General features: G+C 39.8%; 1 protein-coding gene and 1 long non-coding RNA gene across 3 annotated transcripts in view; one reads left to right on the top strand and one right to left on the bottom strand.

Annotated features, from left to right (window-relative positions):
- Window positions 1–1,402: 1,402 nt before the first annotated feature.
- LOC135554044 (uncharacterized) lies at window positions 1,403–5,838 on the bottom strand. Its single transcript, XR_010457650.1, has 3 exons — window positions 5,527–5,838; window positions 5,119–5,146; window positions 1,403–1,436 (listed from the first exon to the last, which is right to left on the bottom strand). It is a non-coding gene; the product is annotated as an uncharacterized LOC135554044 (long non-coding RNA).
- A 7,691-nt stretch (window positions 5,839–13,529) lies between these two features.
- LOC135559120 (unconventional myosin-Ie-like) overlaps window positions 13,530–15,196 on the top strand; it is a 59,258-nt gene continuing 57,591 nt past the window's right edge. For both annotated transcript variants that reach the window (XM_064993465.1, XM_064993463.1), the window contains exon 1: window positions 13,530–13,852. In XM_064993465.1, coding sequence (XP_064849537.1) covers window positions 13,850–13,852 — 3 coding nt within the window. In that variant the 5' untranslated portion in view covers window positions 13,530–13,849. The remainder of the gene's footprint in view (window positions 13,853–15,196) is intronic.

The following is a 15,196-nucleotide window of genomic DNA, read 5'->3' as shown; positions in this document are numbered from 1 at the left end:
ACACCGACAACGACGGAAAAGGACTACAGGAAAAAGAGTACCGATCACACCTCCCATTCTCATCGACAGTCAAATAATAATAATCACAGAGGTTGTAGAGGGTGCAACAGGTCAGAACCTCAGGAGTAGATGTCAGTTGGTTTTCATAACCAATCCTTCAGAGTTAGAGACAGCAGGTGCGGTAGAGAGAGTCGAAAACAGCAAGTCCGGGACAAGGTAGCACGTCCGGTGAACAGGTCAGGGTTCCATAGCTGCAGGCAGAACAGTTGAAACTGGAGCAGCAGCACGACAAGGTGGACTGGGGACAGCAAGGAGTCAGAAGGCCAGGTAATCCTGAGGCATGGTCCTAGGGCTCAGGTCCTCCGAGAGAAAAGAGAGAAAGAGAGAGTTAAAGGGAGCATACTTAAATTCACACAGGACACCGGATAAGACAGGATACATACTCCAGATATAGCAGACTGATCCTAGCCCCCCGACACATAAACAATTGCAGCATATTATCTATGCATAGTCACTTTAATAACTCTACCGAAATGTACATATTACCTCAATTACTTAAGACTAACCGGTGCCCCCACATATTGACTCTTTACCAGTACCCCCTGTATATAGCCTCGCAATTGTAATTTTACTGCTGCTCTTTAATTATGTTACTTTTATTTCTTTATTTTTTTTAGGTATTTTTTCTTAAAACTGCATTGTTGGTTAAGGGCTTGTAAGTAAGCATTTCACTGTAAGGTCTACCTGTCAAGTAGTCAAATACAATCCATACAATCCAATACAATCCACCTGTTGTATTCGGTGCATGTGACAAATAACATTGATTTGATTTGAACCCCATCCCAAACAAACCCTTGTTGGCCCCACCCCAACCCAGTCTAAACACAATATCTATATGATATGAGTAACTATTGGTTGTTAGTAATCCTGGTGGTCAGGTGCATGTGTGGCCTGGGGGTCAAAGGCCTCATATTCAGTATTGAGCATGACCACAGAATAGGGCTTGGCAGCAACATCAGCATGTTCCTCAGCCCTGTTCTGTGCAGTGTTCCTCGGCCCTGTTCTGTGCAGTAATAGGATCTCTCACTTCAGTCATCTTCAGAAGTGATTAGGGACCCTCCTCCTCTCTTCTGCTCACAGCATATGAGGAGCCTACACCCAGAAAGAGGAAGTAGTGGGACTAGATGGGTTTGAGCTGCAGTCAGCAGCACTGTATTTCTATGAACAAATTCACACATTCCTATTATGGAATAAACATGCACAATGCACACTCACAGTCTGAGTCATGTGTCTCCTCTCCATCTTGATCTCTGTAATAGATCAATAATAAGTATTATCATTCTAGAATAAATATGAATTGCATTAAATCATTAGTAGCAGGTTTTTTAAATGTTTATTTCACCTTTATTTAACCAGGTTGTAACGATCTTCTTCGTCTGAGGAACAGGAAAGATCGGACCAAAACACAGCGTGGTAAGTGTCCATTTTAATGTAATATAACTGAACACGAAATACAAAATAACTAAGTTACACAACGAAAATCGAAACAGTCCTGAAAGGTGACAACACAAAACAGGAAACAACTACCCACAAACACTAGGTGGGAACAGGCTACCTAAGTATGGTTCTCAATCAGAGACAACGAAAGACAGCTGCCTCTGATTGGGAACCATACCAGGCCAAACACATAGAAAACATAGAAAAACAACATAGAATGCCCACGCCAACTCACGCCTCGACCAAACCAAAATAGAGACATAAAAAGGAACTAAGGTCAGGGCTTGACACAGGTAGGCCAGTTGAGAACGCGGTCTCATTTACAACTGTGACCTGGCCAAGATAAAGAAAAGCAGTGTGACAAAAACAACAACACAGAGTTATACATAGGATAAATGAATGTAGTCAATAACACAATAGAAAATCTATGTACAGGGTGTGCAAATGTCGTAAGGTTAGGGAGGTAAGGTAATAAATAGGTCATAGCTGAAAAATAATTACAATTTAGCATTAACACTGGAGTGATAGATGTGCAGAGGATGATGTGCAAGTAGAGATACTGGGGTGCAAAAGAGCAAACAAAAACAAACAAATTTATGGGGATGAGGTAGTTGGGTGTGCTATTTAAAGATGGGCTATATGCAGGTACAGTGATCGTTAAGCTGCTCTGACAGCTGATTCTGAAAGTTAGTGAGGGAGATATGAGTCTCCAGCTTCAGTGATTTTTGTTCGTTCCAGTCATTGGCAGCAGAGAACTGGAAGGAAAGGCGGTCAAAGGAGGAATTGGCATTGGGGACGACCAGGAGTTTTTCCAGACTCCCTGACCTAACAAGTGGTGCATTTCCATACAGGTTTTACCCCAGTGTTTTACTCAGAAGTCTCAGACTTTTCTGTTTCCATCTACAGTTGAAGTCAGAAGTTTATATACACTTAGGTTGGAGTCATTAAAACTAGTTTTTTCCACCGCTCCACAAATTTTATGTTAGCAAACTATAGTTTGGGCAAGTCGGTTAGGATCTACTTTGTGCATGACACAAGTCATTTTTCCAAAAATTGTTTACAAACAGATTATTTCACTTATAATTCACTGTATCACAATTCCAGTGGGTCAGAAGTTTACATACACTAAATTGACTGTGCCTTTAAACAGCTTGGTAAATTCCAGAAAAGCTTTAGAAGCTTCTGATAGGCTAATTGACATCATTTGAGTCAATTGGAGGTGTACCTGTGGATGTATTTCAAGGCCTACCTTCAAACTCAGTGCCTCTTTGCCTGACATCATGGGAAAATCAAAAGAAATCAGCCAATACCTCAGAAAAAAAATTGGAGACATACACAAGTCTGGTTCATCCTTGGGAGCAATTTCCCAAAGATGAACCAGAGATGAACGTACTTTGATGCAAAAAGTGCAAATCAATCCCACAACAACAGCAAAGGACCTTGTGAGGATGCTGGAGGAAACAGGTACAAAAGTATCTATATCCACAGTAAAACGAGTCCGATATCGACATAACAAGAAAGGCCTCTCAGCAAGGAAGAAACCACTGCTCCAAAACCGCCATAAAACAGCCAGACTACGGTTTGCAACTGCACATGGGGACAAAGATCGTACTTTTTGGAGAAATGTCCTCTGGTCTGATGAAACAAAAATAGAACTGCTTGGCCATAATGACCATCTTTATGTTTGGAAGAAAATGGGAGGCTTGCAAGCCGAAGAACACCATCCCAACCATGAAGCACAGGGGTGGCAGCATCATGTTGTGGGGGTGCTTTGCTGGAGGGGGGAATGGTCACTTCACAAAATAGATGGCATTATGAGGATGGAAAATGATCTGGATTTATTGAAGCAACATCTCAAGACATCAGTCAGGGAGTTAAAGCTTGGTCGCAAATGGGTCTTGCAAATGTACAATGACCACAAGAATACTTCCAAAGTTGTGACAAAATGGCTTAAGGACAACAAAGTCAAGGTATTGGAGTGGCCATCACAAAGCCCTGACCTCAATCCTATAGAACATTTTTGAGCAGAACTGAAAAAGCGTGTGTGAGCAAGGAGGCTTACAAACCTGACTCAGTTATACCAACTCTGTCAAGAGGGATGGGCCAAAATTCACCCAACTTATTGAGGGAAGCTTGTGGAAGGCTATCCGAAACATTTGACCCACAATTTAAAGGCAATGCTACCAAAAACTAATTGAGTGTATGTAAACTTCTGACCCACTGGGAATATGATGAAAGAAATAAAAGCTGAAATAAATCATTCTCTCTACTATTATTCTGACATTTCACATTCTTAAAATAAGGTGTTGATCCTAACTGACCTAAGACAGGGCATTTTTACTCTGATTAAATGTCAGGAATTGTGAAAAACTGACTTGAAATGTAGATGACCTGGAGCCAGTGGGTTTGGTGACGAATATGTAGCGAGGGCCAGCAAACGAGATCATACAGGTCGCAGTGGTGGGTAGTATATGGGGCTTTGATGACAAAACGGATGGCACAGTCATAGACTACATCCAATTTGCTGAGTAGAGTGTTGGAGGCTATTTTGTAAATAACATCGCCGAAGTCAAGGATCGGTAGAATAGTCAGTTTTACGAGGGTATGTTCGGCAGCATGAGTGAAGGAGACTTTGTTATGAAATAGGAAGCCAATTCTAGATTTAACTTTGGATTGGAGATGCTTAATGTGAGTCTGGAAGGGGAGTTTACAGTCTAACCAAACACCTATGTATTTGTAGTTGTCCACATATTCTAAGTCAGAACCGTCCAGAGTAGTGATGCTAGGTCGGGCAGACAGGGGTGGGCAGCAATCGGTTGAAGAGCATGCATTTAGTTTTACTTGCATTCAAGAGCAGTTGGAGGCCACGGAAGGAGTGTTGTATGGCATTGAAGCTCATTTACAGTGCCTTGCGAAAGTATTCGGCCCCCTTGAACTTTGCGACCTTTTGCCACATTTCAGGCTTCAAACAAAGATATAAAACTGTATTTTTTTCTGAAGAATCAACAACTTGTATATGTTTGTTAAAACAGTGTCCAAGGACGGGCCAGATGTATACAGAATGGTGTCGTCTGCGTAGAGGTGGATCAGAGAATCACCAGCAGCAAGAGCGACATCATTGATATATACAGAGAAAAGAGTCGGCCCGAGAACTGAACCCTGTGGCACCCCCATAGAGACTGCCAGAGGTCCGAACAATAGGCCCTCCAATTTGACATACTGAACTCTATCTGAGAAGTAGTTGGTGAACCAGGCAAGGAAGTCATTTGAGAAACCAAAGCGGTTGAGTCTGATGATAAGAATGCGGTGATTGAGAGTCGAAAGCCTTGGCCAGATCGATGAAAACGGCTGCACAGTGCTGTCTTTTATCTATGGTGGTTATGATGTCGTATAGGACCTTGAGCGTGGCTGAGGTGCACCCATGACCAGCTCGGAAACCAGATTGCATTTTGGAGAAGGTGTGGTGGGATTCGAAATGGTCGGTGATATGTTAGTTAACTTGGCTTTCGAAGACTTCAGAAAAGCAGGGCAGGATGGATATAGGTCTGTAACAGTTTGGGTCTTGTGTCATGTAATGATAAGAGGTTTATAGAAAATGTTTTTTTTTTAACTAAAACATACCTTTTCATCCTCAGAGTGTGAGATTTTGCTGCAGAGGAAAAAGAGAAAAAGAGAAGGCCAATAACAATGACTATGATTGAAAAAATACATACTTCATGATAGTACATACAGTAGGTTGTTTTTTTACACACGTTGGGAAATCTTGGTATTTTCCCTCATGACAATAACAATGGTAGTAACAAATAAGCAGAAGTAAAGGGCTCCCACCACATACAGTGGTATGAAAGGATCTAAAACACAAAGCATATAGAATGAAGATCAATGAGGTATTATTCACTCATGAGCATAAGATTGTTTAGTGTTAACAATGTACTGTAACTCACTATTTTACAGAGCTATTTCATTATTGGAGGTGTGGTTGTTGAATTCTTCATTCTTTTCACAGTGACTGTCATATTAGTGATTTACCTGACTACCATTTTTCACCTTGTACTTGTACTTTTAAGGCACACACATACTGTCCACTGTCCGAATGTGTGACATTGTTCATCTTAAGGTGATGATAGTTGCGTCCATTTTGGGAGGGATATGAAGTATGTGTCACTCTTTTAAGCAAGTCCTTATCAGTGAGACAGTGATGGATATAGGTTTGTGCGTCATGGCTTTCATAAGAAAAGGAATAAAGACAAGTGCTTTCTTCGCTGATGGTCTTGATCCAGTACACGGAGAATGGCTTGTCGGAATAATATTTTGCAGCTGTGAAATGGCATGTATGGTTGATTGATTCTCGTTCCTGTTTGGTGACCTGAGTTTCCAGATCAGATCTTTCATACTATGGAGAAAGAACACATTTTCATTTTAACCATATCTTCCTAAACAGAAATAGAGAATGATTAAACAATTAATCTGAATATAATATCAAGCAAATAAGTTGTATTGAATACATTTGTATATTTATCAGATTTTACATGAGTTGGTTTCCTCATACAGGATCATTTAGGAAATGTGAATTTGTGGAAATGGAAATGTGAACTCACTCATTGATTTAGAAAATGCAACAATAAAGGATCTTTTCAGAAATTAAAAGGAAATAGAAATGTTGAGGTAAAATTGTGAACATATGCAAATAATGCACATTTTTAAATGTGATATATGATTTGGTACTTGGTGTTTTGCCCTTAAAACCATCACATTCCTTCTCATTGACATCAGAAGTGCAGTTAATCGACTGTGTTGTCTTGACTCAGGTCAATTTGTCCAAGACTCTCTTCACATTGCAGTGGTATCTCTACTTCTTTGTCTTCTTGATACATTAGATGTTTTCCCTTTGAGAAAATAATTTTTCCAAAGTTACAGAAGAATCAGGCTCCTTGATTGTATCCACAAACCCAATCAAGTTTGACTAGCTTGTGAAAATAATTGCCGATTGACATTTCCCCAAGATAATCAGCATGATGATACTGAACACATCCATGGCTGTTGCACTTACAATAATAACTTGTTCTTGATTTACAGAATGAGGAAATAAAGCTGCCTGTGACAGGAAGACAGAATGAACAGACGTGTTGTGGTGTGAGTAGGTAATGTGACTGGTATAGTTAAAAGAAGTACACTATTTCGCTGATTAGTTGTACTTATACATTTAGTAAAAAATGTAATCTTATTTTAAGAGTTAATCATGAAAGTCTCGAAATCATGTCCATTAATGATCAGCATAGGACAATTACCATTATGTAAATATATACTATTCCATGCAATGTACTGTAGATAAGACAAAAACCTTTTGGATACGACAGAGTTGTGATTCCAAATATTCTCAAAGTAAATATGTAACAATAAAAACATCTCTAAATCCCCTGTTCCCATATCATTTTGCAGCTTCAAATTTCTCTGGGCAAAGTTTGTGCTTAAAACTTTTTCCCTGCAGATGGCGCTACTTACCTTTTTTCCTGTAATTGCCATGCACCCAGCTCTTCAGAAGGGCCCAACTGCGGAAAATCTCCCACCAACGGTGACGTTTTTTGTTGTTTCGTCCAACCAAGCAATGAGTTTTTGTGGAGGTCAATGTGTCGAATTTACAACAAAAAATGTATAGCTTATTTGCTACGTGAGGTTTATTTGATCGAAGAGAAGTTTCGTAATGTTTAAGTTGTTACGAGTGTACTGGTAAGTAGGACGTGACATCCCGGCAACTTTGAGAAAAAACAATATCAGTTATCGGTATGAGGCTGGTATGTTTTTTTGTTGTGTAATTTATAAATATTTATTATTATTACATTTTAAATTACAATATAATACAAACATAGGACATCCCTACACGTATATTTTCTCTGAAGAAACATAAAATAACATTAACAGTAAAAAATGAATATTACAAGAATTGACTTTGGAAAGTTAAGGTACCTAAAATAAAATGTTATTAAATATTGGATTTCAAGTAAAAATATTTAGCATTTTCGGACAAATTTCAAATATTTGTTTTTGTGTATATAAAATTTAACAGAGACTGAGGAAATTACTGACTAATTCAGTAGTTTTGTTTGTTTTCATTTAAATAATAACATATTACATCTTTCGTTGTAAATACATTGGACTTATTGATTAAATTAAAATTAACTCGTGCCAAAATAACTTCAGAGTCACACTCATAAAACATGTGTAATATAGATTCCCCTTCTTTATCACAGAAAAGGCTAATGACCTAAGTCCATGAATTTAGACAAGTTATTGCAAGGGTATATTTTGTGCAAGATTTTAAAGGGAATTTATTTTACTTTATTTGATATACAACATTTGTGACGGAGCAACAAAGCTTTCCCCCATTTAATTTCAGTAATGTATGAATTCCAGAAGAATTGCCCTCTGAGAGATCTTGTTCTTTGAGTTAAAAAGTTCTTATGAATGTATTATTACATTTATTTTCCAACAGGGGGCAACCTCCTAACATAAATTGTGCCTCTATCTTGACACGTTCTCCAAAACACAAATTAGATTTCATTAATCTAAAGGTATTGCTAAAGGTATTGCTTTACATATATAATTACATTCTTTATAATGTATTGGGCAGTTATATGTTTAAGAACGTTATATAAAAGAGTTTCCTTCTTTATCAAATAAATCAAACACAAATATACTATTTCTTTCAAAATACTTAGGAAAGAACAGACTTGTTTTTAACAACAATATCTTTGATGTCCCACAGAAGTGGTATGAGGTTAGTAGTGTCCCTATTGAAATACAGGTGGTGATGTCAACAACACTCATCGAATATAAAAAAATAAAAATACATAATGAGATGTATCCACCTATCCAAAGAAAGGATAGGCAGGAGCTAAACAGCCCACCGTGCTGCTTTGTGGACATTGACTCCCATATTTGGGGCAAAGAGATATGCATCTTCTCAGTATATATACACTGCTCAAAAAAATAAAGGGAACACTTAAACTACACAATGTAACTCCAAGTAAATCACACTTCTGTGAAATCAAACTGTCCACTTAGGAAGCAACACTGATTCACAATAAATGTCACATGCTGTTGTGCAAATGGAATAGACAACCGGTGGAAATTATAGGCAATTAGCAAGACACCCCCAATAAAGGAGTGGTTCTGCAGGTGGTGACCACAGACCACTTCTCAGTTCCTATGCTTCCTGGCTGATGTTTTGGTCACTTTTGAATGCTGGCGTTGCTTTCATGAGACGGGGTCTACAACCCACACAAGTGGCTCAGGTAGTGCAGCTCATCCATGATGGCACATCAATGCGAGCTGTGGCAAGAAGGTTTGCTGTGTCTGTCAGCATAGTGTCCAGAGCATGGAGGCGCTACCAGGAGACAGTCCAGTACATCAGGAGACGTGAAGGAGGCCGTAGGAGGGCACCAACCCAGCAGCAGGACCGCTACCTCCGCCTTTGTGCAAGGAGGAGCAGGAGGAGCACTGCCAGAGCCCTGCAAAATGACCTCCAGTAGGCCACAAATGTGCATGTGTCTGCTCAAACGGTCAGAAACAGACTCCATGAGGGTAATATGAGGGCTCGATGTCCACAGGTGGGGGTTGTGCTGACAGCCCAACACCGTGCAGGACGTTTTTCATTTGCCAGAGAACACCAAGATTGGCAAATTCGCCACTGGCGCCCTGTGCTCTTCACAGATGAAAGCAGGTTCACACTGAGTACATGTGACAGAGTCTGGAGACACCGTGGAGAACGTTCTGCTGTCTGCAACATCCTCCAGCATGACCGGTTTGGCAGTGGGTCAGTCATGGTGTGGGGTGGCATTTCTTTGGGGGGCCGCACAGCCCTCCATGTGCTCGCCAGAGGTAGCCTGACTGCCATTAGGTACCGAGATGAGATCCTCAGACCCCTTGTTTAGTCCAGGTCTGGGAGGAGATCCCTCAGAAGACCATCCGCCACCTTATCAGGAGCATGCCCAGGCGTTGTAGGGAGGTCTTACAGGCACGTGGAGGCCACACACACTACTGAGCCTCATTTTGACTTGGTTTAAGGACATTACAGTTGGATCAGCCTGTAGTGTGGTTTTCCACTTTAATTTTGAGTGTCACTCCAAATCCAGACCTCCGTGGGTTGATAAATTTGATTTCCATTGATAATTTTTGTGTGATTTTGTAGTCAGCACATTCAACTATGTAAAGAAAAAAGTATTTAATAAGAATATTTCATTCATGCAGTTCTAGGATGTGTTATTTTAGTGTTCCCTTTATTTTTTTGAGCAGTGTATAATCTTTGCTCTTCATAAGCGATTGTTGTCTTTCATCAATGAGGTTCTACAGGTTTTTGACACGCACACGTGTCTGACAAGGATGTTAGAAATGCAGCATGACCTGTTACAGATTGGCCATGTTTAAGATAATCAAAATGACTGCAGGCAACTGCCTGATCTATAAATCAACTTGCATTATAAATAACTACTTATTTATATATCAGTCAGTTACAATTTACCCATGATACATTGCAGTTTTGATCCTCTCAAAAACAGCCAATGTCACAGGCAGCCTGCATTCCATTGTTAAGCCTGCCAGACAGGTTACAGAGCGAGCAGTCTGACCACACCCCTCCCTGCACCCTCATTTACATTTTAGAAATTTAGCAGACACCCTTATCCAGAGCGACTTACAGGACGAATAAGGGCACATCAACAGATTGTTCACAGTCGGCTCAGGGAGTCAAATCTGATGCTTTTAATTGCTAGGCTACCTGTCGCCTCACCTCACTTCCCACATTTCCGACCGTAGATGAGCAGACACGGAGTGGACTTGCAAAAGCTTTACAAATATCCATCAACCAAATTACATTAGAAATGTGGCTGTGAGAAACTGCGTGCAATCATATGATCAGGGACAAGAACATCAAGACAAGATTTTATATCCACAATTCAATAAAGGCCTGAGCCATGACACCCACAGATCTGATCAATATTACACCAGCAGAATACCATCCTGCATCCCACTGCTGGCTTGCTTCTGAAGCTAAGCAGAGTTGGTCCTGGATGGGAGACCAGATGCTGCTGGAAGTGATGTTGGAGGACCAGTAGGAAAGACCCTTTCCTCTGGTCTAAATGGTTTTATTAATAAATATCCCAATGCCCCAGGGCAGTGATTTGGGACAATGCCCTGTGTAGGGTGCCGTCTTTCGGATGGGACGTTAAAGGTTAAACGGGTGTCCTGATTCTGTGGTAACTAAAAGTCCCATGGCACTTATCGTAAGAGTAGGGGTGTTAACCCCGGTGTCCTGGCTAAATTCTCAATCTGGCTCTCATACCATCCCGGTCACCTAGTCATCCCCAGCTTACAATTGGTTCCTTCATCCCCCCTCCTCTCCCCGTAACTGTTCCCCAGGTTGTTGCTGTAAATGAGAATGTGTTCTCAGTCAACTTACCTGGTAAAATAAGAGTTAAATAAGTGAAAAATGAAATACTTTGCACAACACCTCAGAGGGGCATGCCCAGGGAGAAGGAGAGCAGGTCCAACTTGCATGCAGGCAACCTTGCCATAACCACACGTATTTATGTATTTTATTTCACCAGGTAGGCCAGCTGAGAACAAGTTCTAATTTACAACTGCAACCTGGCCAAGATAAAGCAAAGCAGTGCGACACAAACAACACAGAGTTACACATGGAATAAACAAACGTACAGTCAATAACACAATAGAAAATCTATATACAGTGTGTGCAAATGAAGTAAGATTCGGGAGGTAAGTCAATAAATAGGCCGTAGTGGCAAAATAATTAGAATTTAGAAATTTAACACTGGAGTGATAGATGTGCAGAAGATAAATGTGCAAGTAGAGATACTGGGGTGCAAAGGGGCAAAACATAATAATAATAATATGGGGATGAGGTAGTTGGGTGGGCTATTTACAGATGAGCTATGTACAGGTGCAATGATTTGTAAGCTGCACTGACAGCTGATGCTTAAAGTTAGTGAGGGAGATGAGTCTCCAGCTTCAGTGATTTTTGCAGTTCGTTCCAGTCATTAGCGGCAGAGAACTGGAAGGAAAGGCGGCCAAAGTAGGAATTGGCTTTAGGGGTGAACAGTGAAATATACCTTCTGGAGCACGTGCTATGGGTGGTGCTGCAATGGTGACCAGTGAGCTGAGATAAGGTGGGGCTTTACCGAGCGATGACCTGAGCAGCACCCCTTCTGAATTTGGACAATCTCATCTTCCCTATGCACTCCAACCATCTCGTGGTAATTGGAATCTGCCACAGAAAACATCCAGGTTATATACTGAAGGCATACCCTTAATTACAATTAATCTCCCACACCTGGCACTGACAAGGCACAAGGCTGTGTTTAACCACTCAACAGGTCCACCATGTTCGACTGCATTTCCCCAGGAAGCCCAATTCTGATATTTTGACCAGTTAGATTTGCTCTGAACTGGCACTGATATGAAAAGGTATGATGTGATTGGTTAAAAGAACAATTAGTGGACAAATATCAGAATTGAGATGCCTTTGTAATTGCACCATATATAATGGTTTATATTCAATACTTGGAATAAATTAATTGGGTGAACTCTTTCTACATTTGACACAGTGAAAAATTAGTGCTTTGTCTTCATCCCGCTGCTCCAGTTATTTGTGTTCACACAGTTGTCTTATCTGTCACATGAGAACTCATTAAATGTCATTCTAACATTCATTCACATGATTATTATTTTGTTATGTTACTTACAGTGTCTTCAGAAAGTTCACACCCCTTTACTTTTTCCACATTTTGTTGTGTTACGGCCTGGATTTAAAATGGATACAATTTTGATTTTTTTTTGTCACTGACCTACACTCAATACCCCATAATGTCAAAGTGGAATTATGTTTTTTGACATTTTTACAAATAAATTACAAATCTTGAGTCAAGTATTCAACCCCTTTGTTATGGCAAGCCTAAAGAAGTTCAGGAGTAGAAATGTGCTTAACAAGTCACACAATAATTTGCATGGACTCACTCTGTGTGCAATAATAGTGTTTAACATTATTTTTTACGACTACCTCATTTCTTACCTGTAAGGTCCCTCAGTCATGGAGTGAATTTCAAACCCAGATTCAAACACAAAGACCAGGGGTTTTTCAATTCCTTCACAAAGAAGGGAACCTATTGGTAGATGGGTACAAAAAAAGTAATTGAATATCCCTTTGAGCATGGTGAAATTATTAATTACACTTTGGATGGTGTATCAATACACCAGTCACTACAAAGATACAAGCATCCTTCCTAACTCAGTTTCTGGAGAGAAAGGAAGCCGCTCAGGGATTTCACCATGAGGCCAATGGTGACTTTAAAACAGTTTCAGAGTTTAATGGCTATGATAGGAGAAAACTGAGGATGGCTCCACAACATTGTAGTTACTTCACAATACTAACCTAATAGACAGAGTGAAAAGAAGGAAGCTTGTTATATTCCAAAACATGCATCCTGTTTGCAACAAGGCTCTAAAGTAATACTGCAAAATATTTGGCCAAGCAATTAACTTTTTGTCCTCAATACAACACATTATTGAGTACCACTCTCCACATTTTCAAGCATAGTGGTGGCTGCATGATGTTAGTATGCTTTTAATCGTTAAAGAATAGGGAGTTTTTCAGGATTAAAAATAAACAGAATGGCAATATCAAAGGAACATGACATTTTTTTCTGCTCAATTTAGAAGGAAAGATAAACTTGTAAAAGCTTTCCCATAAGTGACCTAAAAGTATTATACCCTGTATAATGCTTGTACAATATGGTCCTCTTTTAGAATAAATTCTTTTCCAATTCAAAACTCTTTGTCTGATTTGATATCGCTACTATTTTTAGCCACAGCAAATGCGTTCTCCAACGTACCCAAAATCATCTGGTGTGATTCCCTCTGGAGTGACGCTTCCAGACCCCTCTCCTATTGGCTGAGGGCTAAAGACGAATTTTCCATTTATGGATTGTTTGGTCAGGCTGTTCAGTCAGCTACCAGCCTCGAAGTTGAACTTTACCTCTCAAACATACAACAGCAGCATTCGGGAGCCTGAGTTCAGTTCCTATGTCTATTCATGTTTAGACTATAGCTACAGAATGGACAGAGGAAGCTGGTCCTGAGGAGAATCTGTGTGTTCCTGCTTGGAAGGCGTCTGCGATCCTAGTTTTTATTTAGACTTTTTCTTGTTTTTTTTCTTAGCTGGCCAACTGCAAAACAACAACGTTTTACTTTTTTTTTAGTAATATACGACTACTGAGACAGCCAGCCCCTGTTCAATACGGAATACAAGGATACATTGTAATTGTCTGGGGAAGGAGAAAGAATGGTAAGATATTTTAGCTTTTACAGACCATGTTTTTCAGGGTAACGTATTCATATGGATATGAAGGAACACGATAATGTCTCTTCTTGAAAGGGACGTGAAAGTTCCTTATAGATTGTTAAATATATGGAGGTCTGATGGATTCGTGACACGATGACGTTAAATATCATGTCAACATTCTTATAAATCGCAAGATCAGCATATTCCTATTGCACAGATTAAATGGTCAATGCAAGGGGACAATGTACTTTTATTAAATATATTCTTAGGTTTTAGTCTAATGACCATATCATTTTCTAAATGGTCAAATAAGGTTGAAATTGTATCCTGTAAATTGTCACCAGAATATTTTAAGAAATGTTTAGCTAGTCATTCAACAAGGTAATGTCGTCATGAGTCATAGCCTACTGAGGTGCTGCAAGAGTCATTTTTACAGGCTGATGTGAAGTTGCCTATTTTTGCAACCAATGGCCTTTATGGTATTAATTGTCATAGAGAATAATAACATAATGAGATGTATGAGTGCCTATTTCACAGAATTATATATTTAAGTAGACCGGAATTGAAATCATTAAATTTTGTTTTGCTACAGTGTAAAGTTAAATTCAAAGAACAACTAAATGCCTCTTCTAGTCTCAATCTGATCTAACAGGTTGTATGGAATGTTGATAAGAATGCAACAACAATCAAATCCACTATTTTCCCTCTCCTATTTGAGGAGTAACCTACCTACCATATGTTTATGATAAAAGTGCTCTCTCACACTCTCTCTCGTCCTCCCGCTCTAAATGAGCAGGATTTTGTATGTGGACAGAGATATGGTAAAACATTAAACCAAAATGTTTTTGACAACAGTGTGTATCTGATATCAAAGCCTTAGTGAGACATGCTAAAGATGAAAACTGGATATTGGATCTCTTGAGATCTAGAGGGCCCAGTGGAAACAGTCTGCCCAGTTTGTTGTTAAACTTGTTTGTTTACTCTCTGCGATACAGGTGGTTCATACTGCTCACAACTAAGCTAATATTGCATAATGGAAAAAAACGTCACATTTTTAATGGTTGTCTACTCAACAACAACTTTCATCTCACTTACCATAAAAGTATACATCTGGGGGGGGGTGTTGTAAAAGAAAGGTGGCCTGCAGATACAGTCCCTATAGCAACCACCTATACTGACGGACAGTCACATGCAGCTCCCACTTCCTAGGTACAGTGTTGGCACAGCCCTACTTTGAATAAAACAGGTTGGTCATGGAAGAGGAGACAGGGAGCAGCCTGTGTGATATCCACATGGAGATCGGTTTCTCCTGCTTACTGATTGTCATCCCAACAGCTTAAGCATACC

The sequence above is a fragment of the Oncorhynchus masou genome, chromosome 2 (assembly GCF_036934945.1).
Source record: "Oncorhynchus masou masou isolate Uvic2021 chromosome 2, UVic_Omas_1.1, whole genome shotgun sequence".
Lineage (NCBI taxonomy): Eukaryota > Metazoa > Chordata > Actinopteri > Salmoniformes > Salmonidae > Oncorhynchus > Oncorhynchus masou.
The sequence above is the reverse complement of the archived record's forward strand: the minus strand, read 5'-3'. Positions and strand labels throughout refer to the sequence as shown.